Source organism: Petaurus breviceps, unplaced genomic scaffold, assembly GCF_028583685.1.
Source record: "Petaurus breviceps papuanus isolate PSGF00001 unplaced genomic scaffold, PetGlider_PUasm1.0 90700, whole genome shotgun sequence".
NCBI lineage: Eukaryota > Metazoa > Chordata > Mammalia > Diprotodontia > Petauridae > Petaurus > Petaurus breviceps.
The window spans coordinates 4,759,629-4,776,516 of NW_027187315.1; the positions used below are offsets into that span (position 1 = coordinate 4,759,629).

General features: G+C 35.6%; 1 protein-coding gene across 4 annotated transcripts in view; it reads left to right on the forward strand.

Annotated features, from left to right (window-relative positions):
* USP9X (ubiquitin specific peptidase 9 X-linked) overlaps positions 1 to 16,888 on the forward strand; it is a 269,058-nt gene that overhangs the window by 222,560 nt on the left and 29,610 nt on the right. For all 4 annotated transcript variants that reach the window (XM_069065713.1, XM_069065714.1, XM_069065710.1 and 1 more), the window contains 3 exons: positions 1,351 to 1,541; positions 4,850 to 5,023; positions 16,727 to 16,868. In XM_069065713.1, coding sequence (XP_068921814.1) covers positions 1,351 to 1,541; positions 4,850 to 5,023; positions 16,727 to 16,868 — 507 coding nt within the window. The remainder of the gene's footprint in view (positions 1 to 1,350; positions 1,542 to 4,849; positions 5,024 to 16,726; positions 16,869 to 16,888) is intronic.

A 16,888-nucleotide genomic window follows, 5' to 3' on the forward strand; every position in this document is an offset into this window, starting at 1 on the left:
TTGTTTAACTATTATTGCTTATTTTGTTTCATCAATTCCTCTCTTTTATAGCATAATCATTGAATCAATATACAAGGCTATTCTGGCCTCACAGGCAAATTTAGCCCTACTTTTTAGTTAACAATCCCTCCACTATTATGAAGCCCTAACTGTATATAGTCATTAATGGTAGAAAGAATATAAGGAAAATCTGCCATATATTTTAAAAAATAATCAGCTTTATATATGATATCCCTAGCTTCCTAATATTTAGAGTGTTTTATGAAATATTTTCATGACAGGCTAAAAGTACTGTCTAGACAAAAGTATTTCTTCTTTTTGAGAATTTATCAATTTTTTTTAATGTTTTATTCACTGTTTTGAAATGAGAGGCAGCATTGAAAGAACACTTTATTTCAAATCAGAAGACATTTGTGTTTGAATCCTGCCTCTGACATTTAAAAACTACATGACCTAGACCAAGTCATATAACTTTTGATCCTTTTTGTTTCTTCAGCAGTAAAAATGAAATAACAGTAGCACTAGATATTGTATCAGTTAAATGAGATAATGCATGTAAGATGTTTTGGAAACTTTAAAATCCATTTAGATTGATGTCAGCTATCCTCAGCTATTGTTCTTTTAAATGTAAATTAAAATGTGTGACTCATTGAGTATTTTAAAGATGTAGCTGAAGAGTTCTTATAGCTTGCTTAATCCTCTAAAGGGAAGATTAGCCTTTCTTATGCTATAAATGACCTGCTACAAATAGGACCTTCAATAACACCCTATAAAATAGAGGTGCTTATTTCATATAAATATTCTACATCCTGACTTGATCTTTAAAGTGCTTTGAAAATAAGGATTATAGGGGCAGCTAGGTGGCGCGTGAATAGAGCACTGGACCTGGAGTCAGGAGGACCTGAGTTCAAATCCAGCCTCAGACACTTAACACCAAAAAAAAAAAAAAAAACTAGCTGTGTGACCTTGGGCAAGTCACTTAACATCAAGCAAGTCACTTAACACCAATTGCCCTCCAAAAAAAAACAATTTTTAAGGATTATAATACAGATATAAAATATGATTAATGAATTGTGCTTGTCCCTGCACTAATTAAAGCATTTTCAAAATGCCATTTATATAATTTTCACTTTTTTTTAAATGTGCTTGGTTGGCTTTTTTTAGAGTAATGTTGTTGATCCCCGAGATGATGTATTTGGATATCCTTATCAATATGAAGACAGGATTATAATACAGATATAAAATATGATTAATGAATTGTGCTTGTCCCTGCACTAATTAAAGCATTTTCAAAATGCCATTTATATAATTTTCACTTTTTTTTAAATGTGCTTGGTTGGCTTTTTTTAGAGTAATGTTGATCCCCGAGATGATGTATTTGGATATCCTCATCAATATGAAGACAAACCAGCATTGAATAAAACTGAAGATAGAAAGGAATACAATATTGGTGTTTTAAGACATCTTCAGGTCATTTTTGGTCATTTAGCAGCTTCTAGATTACAATATTATGTACCAAGAGGATTTTGGAAACAATTTAGGTAAGTGATAGCGAGATAAAAATTAAGGTACTTGATAACTAATTTTTATGAAAGTATGAATTAGCTTTTGAAAGAATGTTACATATTATTTATTTGAGGTATATTAACTTATCCTTGAAATTAATCTCCCTTTCATGCAGGATTAGTCTTGAAATTATGGAAGCAGTAATCCTAGGGAGTTAAAAAGAAGCTTCCTCTCTCAAGTTCTGAAAGATGTATCAATGCCTCATTTGTTTTTAGAAGTAAAAAAATCCATAGACACCTTACTTGAATCTGGTCGTTACTACTTTCTATCTACTTTTACTCTGTTGAGTAAAAGTAGTGAGGCAGAGTAGCCTCAGGGTTCAAGTCCTCTTACACACCTAGACTGAGACTGTGTTGCAGAGAAAGTAACAACCTGCATTAATAAATAAATGGAATTTCTTCATCCAAGTGTTCCCTTTACCAGTTGATCCTCAGGTCCAGTCCCTATCCATGTCCCTTTACTCTGTTTTAGGAGAGTAGAACACAGGTGGTCAAAAGAACAGTCAGGTAGTTCTTATTTGGGGATTTGAGGAAAGATATCTTCTTTCCTCATCTAGCTATCTAACTCATGTCCATTTCCATTTCCCTCCTAAGGACACTTAGCTCCGTAGTTGTTTGTTTTATTGAGCATTTATTTTGCTTATTCATACCTGATCATGCCTTTGCTAGTGCCACTTTCACTTTGCCTTTCCAACCTCTGCATATTGTTCTCTCTTGAAGTCTTTCCTAAATAAATACTCAAGCCTGCATGCTTACTTCCTTCCTCTGAACTTTTAAAGCACTTCTAATTTAGAATTTATTAACATATACTTTCTTGTTTTGTAATTGTAGTCATGAATTTTGTTGGTTTTCTCTCCCTTGAGGAATTTGGCACCTGGCTCATAGTTCTCTTCTCTACCTTATCCCCTAGCCTTATGTTTGGGAACTGCAATGTCTGTGTTGATTTCCCCTCAGACATCCTAGCTTTCCCAGTTTATTAATCTCAATTCACCTACATTTTCACTCCACTTGAGCCATACATAAGAATGGACATACCCTTAATCTCACTGTTTTTTGTAAGTAGGTAGTCTGTCTCCGTTGCCCATAACTCTAAAATTCTCTTACCTTTTGTCCATATCCTTCCCTTCACCTGTACCTGTTCTTTGTCCACACCATTTCCTTTCCCACCTTCTGTTTCAGTCTCTTATCTGTTTTGACCTCTTTTTTTTTTACTTCAAAGTTTTGACCCTCTAGTTAACCATTTCAGCTTTTGCTCTTTAAAAAGTCTTTAACTTTCAAATCCCCTGCACCCTTTTTCTGACCCTGCTCCTGCCTTTCCAACCTCAAGTCTGAGTCACCTCCTCCATTCATCTTTTCCACTCTAAGAGAGGTGTTCCCAAAAGTCATTGGCGGAAGCCAGACAACTGTTACAAGTAGGTGCACTAAAATATATCTACTCTCAGCTGATCCTCACTACTACATAATAGTCCCTTTATTCTTTATAATTAACCGTCACATTCCCTGTAGCAGCTGTTTCAATTCTTCTCTTTTTTTCTCCATGCCCACACATCTCAGGGACTTGGCTTCCTACTTTACCCAGAAAACAAAAACAGTAACAGTTTCTAGATTTAGAGCTTATTTTGAAAATGAGGAAACTGAAGCTCAGAAAGGTGAAATGATATGCCCAAGATCTCCCCAGTAGTAAGTGGCCAAAGCAAGAGTCAAACCCAGATCCTCTTGCTCCACATTCATTATTCTTTACACTGACTTATCCATTGTGACCTTCCTTTTCTCTATCCCTTTCCTCAAAACTTTAATACTATCTCACTTTCTCTAACAAAGAGACATCTTTCCCTCCTTTAACAAAGTCAGTCCCTTTACTTGTTCTCTTTCATCCATCTCCATCAGGACCTTTCCAGTTTGAGCTTCTCTCTCTTCCTTTTTTATGTCTCTTGTCTCTCCTCTTCCCCCATATCTTCCTCATCCTATTTTTTCCCTTTCCTCCTCATATCTCCTTCCCTTCTGTCTCTCCTCTATCTCCTTCCAATCTCTCCCCATTTCTCTCATCTTCAGCCCCTCCCTATCTATTGCCTCCTCTTCTACAGACATACCTAGAGATCCCCCATCCCTTAGTCTTCCTCTTACCATCCCTCACTCAAGTTGTCATCCTAAATCTCTTCTCATATCAAAGTCCATCACTAACCCTCTTCTCTTTAAGATACTGATAATTTCTTACTTGCCAAATCTTATGGCCTATTCCTCATTCTCATCCTTCTCTAGTCTTTGATACTGTTGACTGCCCTTTTCTCCTGGATAATTTATTCTCCTTGTTTTTTATGTGACACTATTCTCTTTTCTACTATGAGATATACTCCAAGGCTTTTATTTGGGCACTCTTTTCACTCTGTACCCTCTTTTGATTTCATCAGATCTCATGATTTCATTAATTACTCTTCAGATAATTCCCAAATCTGTAGATGCATGACCCTAATCACTGTTGAATTCTGATGCTTTGTAACTAGTTGTCTTATCTGTTAGACATCTGTAAGTGGATGTACCTCTCCCATTTTCCCTCTCTGCACCCCCTTTTACACCCCCCCACCCCTAAAAGAACAAATTAAGCCATTCCTCTCATAAATAGTGTCTTAACAAAGGTTTTCTTATGACTCCTTTAAATAATGAACTGTCATGGCAGATTTTAAATATTACCCCTTTATAAGCAAATTTGAAGAAGAATATCTATTGGTAAAATGAGCTATTACCTATGCTTTCACCTAATTACCTTGTAAATAAAGACAGGAACATCCTTGAAATTTAGCAAACTCACTTGTTGTCCCATAGAGCAAGACCCTATTTTATGAATGACTTGGGTTTGGAGGAAATGTTTTATTTATGTTTACCAGGATTATGTCAATATTAGATCATAAGTAAAATTCATATTTGTTTTCAACCAGTATGTATTTATAAAGCATTGTCTTACTTTATCACTTTATCAGGATAGTCTCTATTATATCCTCTCTCCTTTATAATACCTCCATTTTAGGCTGTGCAGATGACTATATTTCTCTGTCCATTAATGTGAGGAACTTGTTATTGCTCATATCTTTCTGCATTGGTAGTAAAACATTTTATACTGTGAAGATCATTCATATATGCTAATTATTGTTTATAACTTGGTAGTGTTTCCTACTTAACCTTAGGGTACATTGGTACACATTTTTTACAAGTAAGTAGTCTTTATTACGTTAACTTTTTTCATGTAAAATATTTTGTCAAAGTAATGCTTTCCTTTTATTTAAAATTAGGCTTTGGGGTGAGCCTGTTAACCTACGTGAACAACACGATGCTTTAGAATTTTTTAATTCTTTGGTGGATAGTTTAGATGAAGCTTTAAAAGCATTGGGACATCCTGCTATGCTAAGTAAAGTCTTAGGAGGTTCTTTTGCTGATCAGAAGATTTGCCAAGGTTGTCCACATAGGTAAGTCTAGTATTGATTTTTTTACTATTCCAAATAAAAATTCCCATAATTACATACCAATAAATGCTGTGTGATTTTAATATCTTCATTATAAGAACTAGATGTTTATGACTACAAATAGCACTTTTGTGTACCTGCTTTTTTAACCTGAGATAACATGGTATAAATGTGGGGGGAAATGCTACATTTACTCCTCCCCACAATGCTTCTTATAAATCTGTATTAGCTCCTAGGCAAATCAGTTTGATTTAGCCTCTTTATTCATCTTTAAAATAAATGAGTTGGACTAGATGATGCCTAAGATCCCTTTGGCCTCAAAAAAATATGATTTACCTACCATTATACTTTTCTTTATCATATAAAAGTGTTTTATTGATCTTTATTGTTTTTATACACCCTTTCTTTTCCAATTAATCTCTCCCCCAACAGTTAAGTAAACCAACTGCCATAACTGTAGCTTACAGCATATAAATATCCCACATCCATCATACACAGCTTTTCTATTGAGAGAAATAGGGCAATTGGGGTTGTGACTTGCCCACCAACTGATGGTGCTTCACTATCAGTTCTGTAAAACAAAAACTACATTTTTGCATAATCTAAATACAATTGACTTGAATTATTATAGTTGTGCCTGTTCTCCTGGTTCCATTTGCTTCACTGTTATCATTTCATCAAGTCTTGCTATATTTTATATGACACAGTAGTATTTAATTTTATTCGTATACCATCATTTTTCCATTTGTTTCCCAGTTACAGTCACTTTTATCTTTTTTTTTTTTTTTTTTACAACTGTAAAGAGTGCTGCTATGAATATGGTGGTATCTTTGGAAGCTTTCTCTCTGTTTCCATGTGTGGGTAGGTACCCAATAGTAGGATTGTTAGGTCAAAGGATGTGGACAATTTAGTAACTTTGTATATTCTGTTACAATGATTATACTAATTACTAGCTTTACAAACTGCATCATATCTACTAATTTGGTGGTTATGAAGTGAAACCTCAGAATTATTTTAATTTGTATTTTTCTTAGTGGTGGAGTATCTTTTTTCCTTTCCAAAATCAGTCCCTTACCTACTTATTTTTTGATCCATAGTTCTTTGACTTGGGTGTTACTATATTCATCTGGGATGGCATACTTTTATTGCTACACATCTTATTGCCACACCTCTCTCCTAAGTCCTTCCCATTTAACAGCTTCTCTTGTAACCTCATTGATTTTGTTTGTGCAGAAGTTTTAAATTTTTATATAATAAAAATTGTCTCATCTTTTGTAGTCTTGTTTGGTTAAGAATTCTTCCTCTTGGGGCGGCCAGGTAGCACAGCAAGTAAGAGCACCGGCTCCAGTGTTGGGACGACCTGGAGATCGAATCCCGGGCTCAGACACTCAGCACCACACCCAGAAATAACTGGCTGTGTAACCTTGAGCAAGTTACTTTACCCCGATTGCTTTAAAAAAAAAAAAAAAAAGAATTCTTCCTCTTGGGGCGGCTAGGTGGTGCAGTGAATAGAGTACCAGCCCTGGAGTCAGGAGGACCTGAGTTCAAATCCAACCTCAGACACTTAACACTTACTAGCCATGTGACCTTGGGCAGGTCACTTAACCCCAATTGCCCTGCCCTCTCCCCTCCAAAAAAGGAAAAAAATTCTTCCTCTAATTACAGATATGAAAGGTATCTCCTTTCATCCTTCTAATTTTGTTTTTTGATATGTCACATATCTGGCTGAAACTTGTTGTGTGTATCATGAGATAGTGATGCAAACATTTTCTACCAGGCTACTTTTGGATTTTCTCAGCTGTTATTGAATAGACGTACTATCTAGAGTTTATTAAATAGTGGATTGACTATATTCTTTTGCAATGTGTCATTCCAATGATCATTTTTTAAAACAGTACCAAATAAGATAATTACTGCTTCGTAATATTGTTTGAAATGAAAAATCTGATCATTCTAGACCCCCTTATTTCTACATTTATTCTACCATTTCCCTCCAAATTATTAAACTCTTGTTAATCCAAGTGAATCTTTATTTCCTCTAGTTCTGTAAATTAACTCTTTTGTTAGTATTATTGGTATAGCACTAAATCTGTAAATGAATTTCAGTAGAATTGTTTTTATTATATTGATGAAGCCTTGTATATATAAATCCAGTTAAGTTTTCTTATATTTCTACATGTAGCCTTTTGAGTTCATAGTTTTAAGGATGATTAAAGATAGATACATAGCATTGATGAGTTTTAATGTTTTTATACCAGAAGCATTGTTTCTGTATAACGTTTTTCTTAGCAAAGTATCTATCTATATTTAAAATGTATGTCCTCAGGGGGTGGCTAGATGACTCAGTGAATAGAGTACTGGCCCTAGAGTCAGGAGGACCTCAGTTCAGATCCAGCCTCAGACATTTATTAGGTATGTGACCTTGGGCAAGTTACTTAACCCCAATTGCCCTGCTTTCCACCCTCCAAAAAGCAAAAAAATAAATAAAACAAAATAAAATGTGTGTCCTGTCATGATCATGTCCATTATTAATCAAGTTCTCAGGTTTCAACTGATCTTCTGTAATCATTTTTTTAGCAAAAAAAAAACAAACTTGAAAAAATTGGCAAGTTACATGAAAAAATCCATAATTTGACCATGTCCAAAATTTAATGTATGTCTCAGTTTGATCTTCTAGGCTGCCCACTTCTAAGCCTCTCTCCTTGGCGGTGGGCAACATATTTCACCATGTTTTCTAGAGTCTGGGCTGGTCATTACATGATTAGACTTCTTAAGTATTTCAGACTTGTTTTTCTTTAGTATTTTAATCATTGTCTAAATTGCCCTCAGTTCTTCTAAGTTTTCCGTGATCTCTTTGATTATTTCTACCATCGTCAATAAAGCATATTAGCACTTCAGCACACTGTTTGCTGAGCTTTTACATTGTAATAAATTTTATGTATAATCCATTCTTTTGTTCTCTGGGACGCTTTAAAAAAAAAACTCTTAGGTCTTCCATAAATTAAATGGTGAACCCCCCCAAAAAAAGTCAGGATAAGCATGATCAGTTAAGTAACTGATTATTGATAGGTATTACCCAGTTTATGACCAAACCTACTTTATACTTAATCCTTTGGCATTATTAGCATAGGAAAAGCTCAACTTCAAGACCTTTTCCCTGATTCCCCCCAACTGCTAGTATCTTCCTCCAAAAAATTATCTCGTATTTATTTTGCATAAACTTATGTATGTATATATTGTCTCCCAAAATATAATTTAAGCTCTTTGAGAGCAAGAGCTGTTTGTTTCACATGCCTAGAGCAGTGACTGACACATAGTAGAAATTTATAAATGCTTGTTGGTTCATTGAAGCAATTTTTTTTAAAATCCTGAATAGGTGAAATTGTTTCTGGTTTGTTCATCTTAAATGAGGTTTTATAGCACATTAAAATTTATTTTTTTTAATTGACCATCAAAATCAGAAAAGTATACAACATAATTTGTTTAGTGCATAGTGTGCATCGATAACCGAAAGAAATTTAAAAGATTAGAAGCTGAATTTGACCTTTTGGTCACCAATATAATATAACCATTTACTTGGTACTGTTTTATTTTCATGCTTTGTAGATTGTATGAAATGAGAAGGAATAATGGTTTCTGTGAGTTTTCCTTCCCTCTTTTTACATATTGTTTCAAGTCTGTTTTCAGCAAGGCAAATCTGCAGGTCAATGCATCTTTTTGTAACCTTGTTTCTTCTCCCTAAGTAGAAAGTGAAGAAAATAGGAGATTTTATCCAGCAAAGGAAAACTGCAGCATTGTCAGAGTATGACCAGAAAAGTTAACAAATTACCTTTAATAACTGAAACCATTTTCTGTATTTTAGGGAGATGGCAAATCAAACCTCTCTATTTTGTTATCACTGTGTTTAGTTGGTTTATCAAACTATTTGTTGTATGTTAAAACTAAGTGACTAAGTGTTATTGTCACTTAGTTTCTAGTTTTTAGCAACTTCCTAGAGTCTCCTTAAATTTTGCTTACCCAGTTGTGTTTTCATGATAATTTTTTGAAGTCATTAACTTTTTTAACTGCAGTTTTGATCAATTTACTTTTAGGAAAGATTTTATTGAGTAAACAAAAAGTCCTTCCGTATACACATGGTGAGCAAAAGAAAAGCTTATATTTTAACAGGAGACATAAAACATATGTGTAAATGTATATCATCAAGTTGAATGTAATATATGAGAAAAGTGCTCAAAATTTTAAGAAGGAAAATATCCTCATGATCTGGAGATTTTAATGGACATGTAATTTTAGCACAGTGTGGTAAACAAAAGTGTTAATGTACTTTTAGGCTTGATTATGAGAGGACATGTCAGGAACACAAGGCAGAGAATGGTCCCATTTTACTCTGCCCTGTTCAGAATACTGTGGAATGTTGTGCATAGTTTAGAAAAGTTCATTTTAGGAAAAAAAACACTTGAGAAGTCCAGTATACATCTAGAGGATGGCATCCAGGGTGATTGGGGTGCTTGAAATCATCAAAAAAAAGGAATGTAATTGAAGGAATTGCATATTTAACTCAGCCTGAAGAAAAGATGGGAAGGTTATCTTGTGGAGGATTACATTTGTTCTGTTCAGCTTGGTTTCAAAATGCTGCATTAAAAGCAATAGGTTTATTTCATAGAGACAGATTTAAATTTTTTTTTCCATATTTAAACTTTACTTTCTTAGAGGTATTTAAAGGTATAAATGGCTACTATGAACCATGTATAGGGAGTAATAATCAGTTTCCTCACGAAAGTTCTTCATGTGAAGGCACAAGGGAACAGGGAGAAGAAGAGTATAATAGAGTAGATACTTATACAGGTGTGATTTGGGGCTTTAATGTGCCTCACAGCTCTGAGGTTCTGTGACCATTTGGAAAGAATTCATGGAAAAGTTACCTCAGCTGTTTCTTGAAGGAAGAAAGGGATTTCAACAGATGTAAATTTGGCAAGTTTTTTGTAAATATGGGGGCATGGCATACTATGGAGAGGGATATAATGGAATCAAGAAATAGCTAGTGTTCTAATTTAGCTTAAAAAAGTATAATATTCAAATGAATTATGTGACAGAAGGCTAGAAAGGTAAACTGGAGCTAAACTGGGACCGCAGCATAATATTGGGAAATTGATCTTGTATTTTATCAGAATAAGGAGTTTGTATTTTATTAGAGACATGGGAAGAAACCACAGAAGGTTTTGAGCTAAGAAGTAACATAGTCAAAACTATACCTTTTAAGGCCTGTCTGTTAGTGGATGGTTTGGAGAGGGGAGAGACTTGAAACAAGTAGACTCTCAAATCCTTTGCTGCCTTGTCCTATTTGCCAAATCCCAACTCTTGGTTAGTACCATTATCCGCTTTTCTCTGCTCCTACTCACTTGCTGCTAAATACTACTGGGAAAAGTCACACAGTGGTGCCATCTGTGTTCATTACAAATATATCTTCTAGAGAGCTAACCCAATATAGCAGAGGATAGATAGCCACCCAGCTGAACTCTCCCAGCATTCCCCTCCAAACAATTTTAAAATGATGCCTTACAATAAATTTAGAAGTAACAGGGCCAACGAAAGGTGAGGATGAAATATTTTCCCCTTCTAAGACCACTTAGGACATCAGCAGGAAAGGTCTAAAACTCCAGGGTAGACATCAGCCCAGAGTGCACACAGCACCAGCAGTGGCTATAGCTAGTATTGATTGGCAACTCTGCCGACACACAATTTGGAGTCACAGTTACATGGGTAAGAGAAGCATTAGCACTTGTGGCTGCCTGTGGTTCAGGGACCCTTCCTGGGCCCACAGCTCAGACTAAGAGAGCAGTGACTACACCTACTACACCTCTCCCAGGGTAACACCACCTTGGAAGCCCCAAAAACTTTCAAATCCCCCAGAACTAAGTCTGAAAAAAAAAAAAAACACCATGAAAAAGCCAGAAGCTTAGGACAGTACCTCCCCACCCCTAGGTGAGCAAATAACAACATTCATATAAAGTTCAAAGTCAAAATGTAAGCTGGAAAAAATGAGCAAACAACCAAAAAAAATCAACCATAGGAAGCTACTACAATAACCAGGAAGACCAAGACAAATTCAGAAGACAAAAGCATGGAAAACAGCCACAACCAAAGCTTGAAAGAAAAGTGCTCATTGGACCCAAACCCAGCAAGAATTCCTGGAAGAGTTAGAGAGGGGAGTGTTTTGGGAAGGTGGTGAAGTAGGTCAGAAAACTTTTGGCTATCCAAATTTCCCCCACCAAAAAAAAGCAAAACAAAACAAAAACAGAACATCACCTCAGAGTGAATGTAGAGCAGCAAAAATGAATAGGAGTTGGAGAGAAGTCGTTGTTGTCCTAAGACAACTTGAGAAGACCCTAAGCAGTACTCTACCTCCAGGGGTTGGGGTTTGACCTGAGTGCAGTGCAGACACCTACAGGCTGATTCTGTGGAATCAACAGACAATAAGCCCTGGAGGCAACTGAGTTGGGAGACAGTCTCAGCCTCAGGGACAGTATAAGGGATCCACAGTTGAGTAAGAGAAGATTAAAGGACCTTCTGCTGTCAATGGGACACCAAGCAGAGCTGTCCGTGCTGACCTGACATGGGCCTGGGCTGCAGAGGAGAAAGAATTTGCGAGCTGGGTGGGTGGGGGTGTGTGTATGTGGGTGTGTGTAAAAGTCTTCTAAATTTAGAAAGAGAAAGGCAAGAGGATAGAGTTGGAGGGGGAGAAGATGAGGGAGAGACTCTTAGAGGAGAGGGGAAGTTAAGGAATAAGAGGGCAAACTAGTGTGTAGAAGTAAATTAGAGGCATAAGGAGAGATAGTTACAGTAAATAGGTGAGAAGGATAGTAATGAAAAATAGGGAGGGAAATACACAAGTAATTATAATTTAGAACATGAATAGGATGAATTTATCTATGAAACAGCAGATTAAAATTTTGAATTCAGCAATATGTTACTTTTAAGATACAAGAGATACAAAGATAAAATAAAAAACTGGAGTAGAATTTACCATATAAAAATAGCAGGTGTGATAATCATAACTCAGACAGAGTTAAGGCTGAAATAGATTTAAAGAGAAAAATAAGAAAACTACAAACACTGTGTGTTACCTGTATTCAGTATTGTTTTAGACCATTTAAAATAACTAGACAGTATAAAATAGCTGAGTATATTTGCTGAAACAAACACAGGAACTACATGAACATAAACATTTCTTGTTCATGGGTAGGTAAAGCCAAATAATTTTTAAAAATTACAATTTTACCTAATAAATTCAATGCAATTCCAATTATTAAATATAGATATATATTTAGTAATGTAATAATTACAAATAATAATAAAGTTCATTTGGAAGAAAAAAGGTCAAAAATCCCAAAGAAGCCAGGGGGAAAAAAGATGTAAAGGAAAGAGATTGAGCAGTATCATACTTTAATATCATAAGGTAAGAGCATTGTTGAAGTGTAAAATGGATAATTTCTATTATTTTAAATTAAAATTTTTTGTATAAATAGAACCAATTTAGCCAAGAGAGACTTGGACCAATAAGGAAAGATGCCATCCACCTCCAGAGAAAGATGACAAGTAAACATAGGCATAGTATGGTTTTACATAAATGTGTATGAGTGAATATGTGTATATATGTGTGTACACATATCCATGTTTAATTGTAACCTTCTTGGAGGGAAGGAGACAAAGTAAAGTTAAAAGTACACAGCAGAGAACAAAAGAAAACAGAAGTAGCAAAAAAAAGTTGGGCAGCTTTGAAATAATGTGTAGTATTATATAGATTTTCTTGAAATGGAGCGTTATTGTTTTATATTGACTCCTCGTGTTCTGCTGTGTACATGGAAATTTTTTTTCTTTTCTTTAAATTTAAAAAAATTTTTAAAAATTACTGAAGAAAAAGTTAGAGATAAGAGTATGTAGCATCAAGCACCCCAGCATCCCCAGGGTGGCTGCCAGTACAGGTTCTTGGATCTGCTTTGATAAAGGAAAGCAACTCAAAATGGGTTAACAAGCTTACATTAATCAGTCAAATATGTATCATTTACCTAGTTCAGGAGAAAAAGGTCAGCACCCCGAACTTCAGAATATACAGACAGAATTATCAAGACAGAGAAACAGATCAAGTAGACAGTTTTCCAAACTGTCCAACCATTACATCCATACCAAATCAACATCTGGGTTTTTCAAAGCCGGGGGGCTCTCAACAATGGCTTCCCAGAGTCTCGTCTGATCAAATCACAGAACACTTCTCAAAGTGAGCCCCAAAACAAAGCCTCAAATCAGGGTTTATATAGCCTTCTCCTGGCTCAGAGAATGTAACAGCCTTCTGGACCCACTGGCCAATCAAAAAGTATCTACTGATAAGCCTCCCACCCCAGGCTCCAGGTGCACTTTAACCTAGGGGCAGGGAAGATCTTTAAATTTGCATTTCCATTACAGAGTAGTGGAAGAAAAATTGGGAAAAGAAATTAAAATTATGAAAAGAGACTTAATAGCTTGGCTAAAGGAGGCACACCAAAAAAAAAGCCTAAAGAAAATAATGCATTAAAAAAAACAAAATTGGCGTCATGGTAAAAGAGGCACAAAAATTCACTCTAGGCAAAATCCATAAAAACAGAATAGGCCAAATGGGAAAAAGAGGCACAAAAATTCACAGAAGAATGAAAAAATAGAAGAAAATGTGAAATATCTCAACAGAAAAACAACTGACTTGGTAAATAGGTCAGGGAGAGATAATTTCAACATTAATGGCCTATCAGAAAGTCGTGATCAAAAGAGTCTACCCATTCTGTTTCAAGAAAGTATCAATGAATACTGCCCTGATATCTTAAATTCAGAGGGTAAACTAGATATTGACTATACCAGTGACCTTCTAAAAGAGATCCCAAAATGAAAACTCCCAGGACATGCTATAAGCCAGAATCCCTATATCAAGGAGAAAGTATTGCAAGTATCCAGGAAGAAACAATTAAAATATCATGGAGCCACAGTCAGTATTATACAAAATTTAATGGTTTCAACATTAAAGTGTAGTGGAGAATATAGAATATGATATTCCAGAAGGCAGAAAAAGGAACTAGAATTACAACTAAGAATAATCTGCCCAATGTATAATCCATCAGGGGAGAAAAAGGGATATTTAATGAAATAGGAGACTTTCAAGCATTCCTGATGAAAAGACTGAATAGAAATTTTGAAATTCACACAAAGACTAAAGAGAAGAAGCATATAAAGGAAAATAATAAAAGATTCAATAAAGTGAAACTATTCCAGTATAGGAAGACAATACATGTAATTCCTAAGAACTTTATTTTAGGGCAGTTAGAAGGAAGCCTGGAAGCAAAAGTGTGAGTAAGTTATGTTAGGATGATCTCAAAAAAATGAAGGGATAAAAAAGGGGAAGGGACAGGTAGAATGGGGAGAATCATCTAACATAAAAGAGGCTTGCAAGGATGAGCTTTTGCTGGGGAGGAGGAATACTTAAATCTCACTCATTGGAATTGGTTCAAAGAGGGAAGTACACAAACCCACACACACAACAGAGTTGGATATAGAAATCTGTCTTACCCAACAGGAAATGGTAGAGGGATGGAATAAGAGAAAGAAGGAAGGAAGATAATAAAAGAGAGGGCAGATTAAGGGATGCAGTGATTAGGAGCAAAGCAGACTTTTGAGGAGGGAGGATAAAAAGATAGAGCTATTTGTACAAAAATAATTTATAGCAGCTGTTATTGTGGTGATGAAGAATTGGAAATTGAGGGGATGCCCATCAATTGGTGAATGGCTGAAAGAGTTATAGAATATGATTATGATGGAGTATTCTTTTGCTCTAAATGACAAGTGGGATGGTTTCAGGAAAAAAAAAAAACATGGCAAGATCTGTATGAAGTGATGCAGACTGAAATCAGCAGAACCAGATCATTGTACACTGTAATAGCAGTATTATAATAGTGATCTGTTGTGGAAAATTAGCTACTCTGATCCAAGAAAATTCCAAAGGAAAATGGTATCCATTTCCAGAGGAAGAACTGATGAACTCAGTGCAAATTATAGTGTAGTTTTCTTGTGTTGTTTTTCTTGACTTTTTTGTGCAATGTGGCTAATATGGGAAAAGTTTTGCTTAATTTCACATTTACAATTTGTATGTCTCATATAAATAATATCACCTCTCAGTTGGTGGTACAGGCAAGAGAGAAAGAATTTGGAACTCAGAATTTTAAAAAATAATATACAATTGGGAGGGGGCAACTATCCTTCTCTAATTTCAGTTTAGCTCTCAGGGTGGCCAGGTAGTACAGCGAGTAAGAGCACCGGCCCCAGTGTCGGGATGACCTGGGGATCGAATCCAGGCTCAGATACTTAGCACCACACCCAGAAATAACTGGCTGTGGAACCTTAAGCAAGTTACTTAACCCCAATTGCTTATTAAAAAAAAAAAATTAGCTCTCAAGCCCTCTAGACTTTGCTGTGCCCTCCCAGTGAAGGACTTTATTAAGAAAATTTAAAAGTCATGTCATTCTTTTTACATACCTTGGAGCCCTTCTGCACCATCTCAGTTTTGTCTTTGTTCTAGTCTCTGAGGAAAAAGTGGCCTTTTATATACAGAGTAGCCTATCTACTCTTGCTCTTGGTCCATTCCTTACCTGTCTCTTACAAGAAATAACCCCCTTCATCATTCCCTCTCTTTCTCATCTTCCCTCCCTTTTTATTCACTGGCTTTACACTGCTGCCTACAAACACTCCCCAGTCTCCTTTTTTAAAACCTTCATCTAACTCTACTGTCCCCCCAAGCTGTTATCATGTCTGTCTTCCCTCTTTCACAGACTAGCCCCAAAAAAGGGAGCTACCTTTTTAGTATACTTGGGCACTACATACCTGAACAACTCTAAGGAAAATCTGTCTCTTGGTATACTCCTGTTTCTTTTTCTGTACAGTGCTTTTGTAGTAGTTCTCAGATACCCAGTATCTTCCTAATGCCTTAAATTCTCCACCAGGCATAAATATCCCTAAAGAGTTCTGAACTCCAGCTTTTGCAAACTCCACCCCTAGCAAAACTCCCAATTCTTTTAGTGCAATTGAGAGGTAGCTCAGCGTACTAACATTAAGATACGAGTATCTAGTAGCCCTGTTTATATACTTTAAAATTTCACTCAGTATGATAGCTATCTTTGAGAAGGGGACAACAGTGCCATGGCCCTATTTTTGGATTCTGAAGTCACACCTACTAAATGGTTCCTGTTTCTTCTAGTCCTATATCTCCAAATTCTCCAGAAGCTCTAATCTGCAAGCTGGGGCTACAAGTTGTAAGTCAAAGAAGTAGCCTTTTTATCACCCCACGTACATAATCAGTTGGTACAAGAAAATTATTTATCACAATGTACATATGCACTCAAATATTTATAGCATAAATAATTTATTGTCCCAAAGTAACTATATCTCCCTCTGCCTAAAATCCCTAACCTTCTAAATATAATTATTTAAAAGCAGCCTTATCAAATACTTGTTTTTATTTTAAGAGATTTTAAATAGGAATATTTGAGGTGTGAAATAATGCCTAAAGTGGTAACATTCTTTCTCAAGTTTGATATGATATAAAATGTACTGCACATTTAATGATGTAATCAGTTAGAATGCTTTGGTACCTCCCAGCAGAACACTTTTGAACTCTTCAAATAATGCCTTTAGGTACGAGTGTGAAGAATCATTTACGACTCTGAATGTAGATATTAGAAATCACCAAAACCTTCTTGATTCTTTGGAACAATATGTCAAGGGAGATTTATTGGAAGGTGCAAATGCATATCATTGTGAAAAATGCAACAAAAAGGTAAGTATATTGACAGTTGG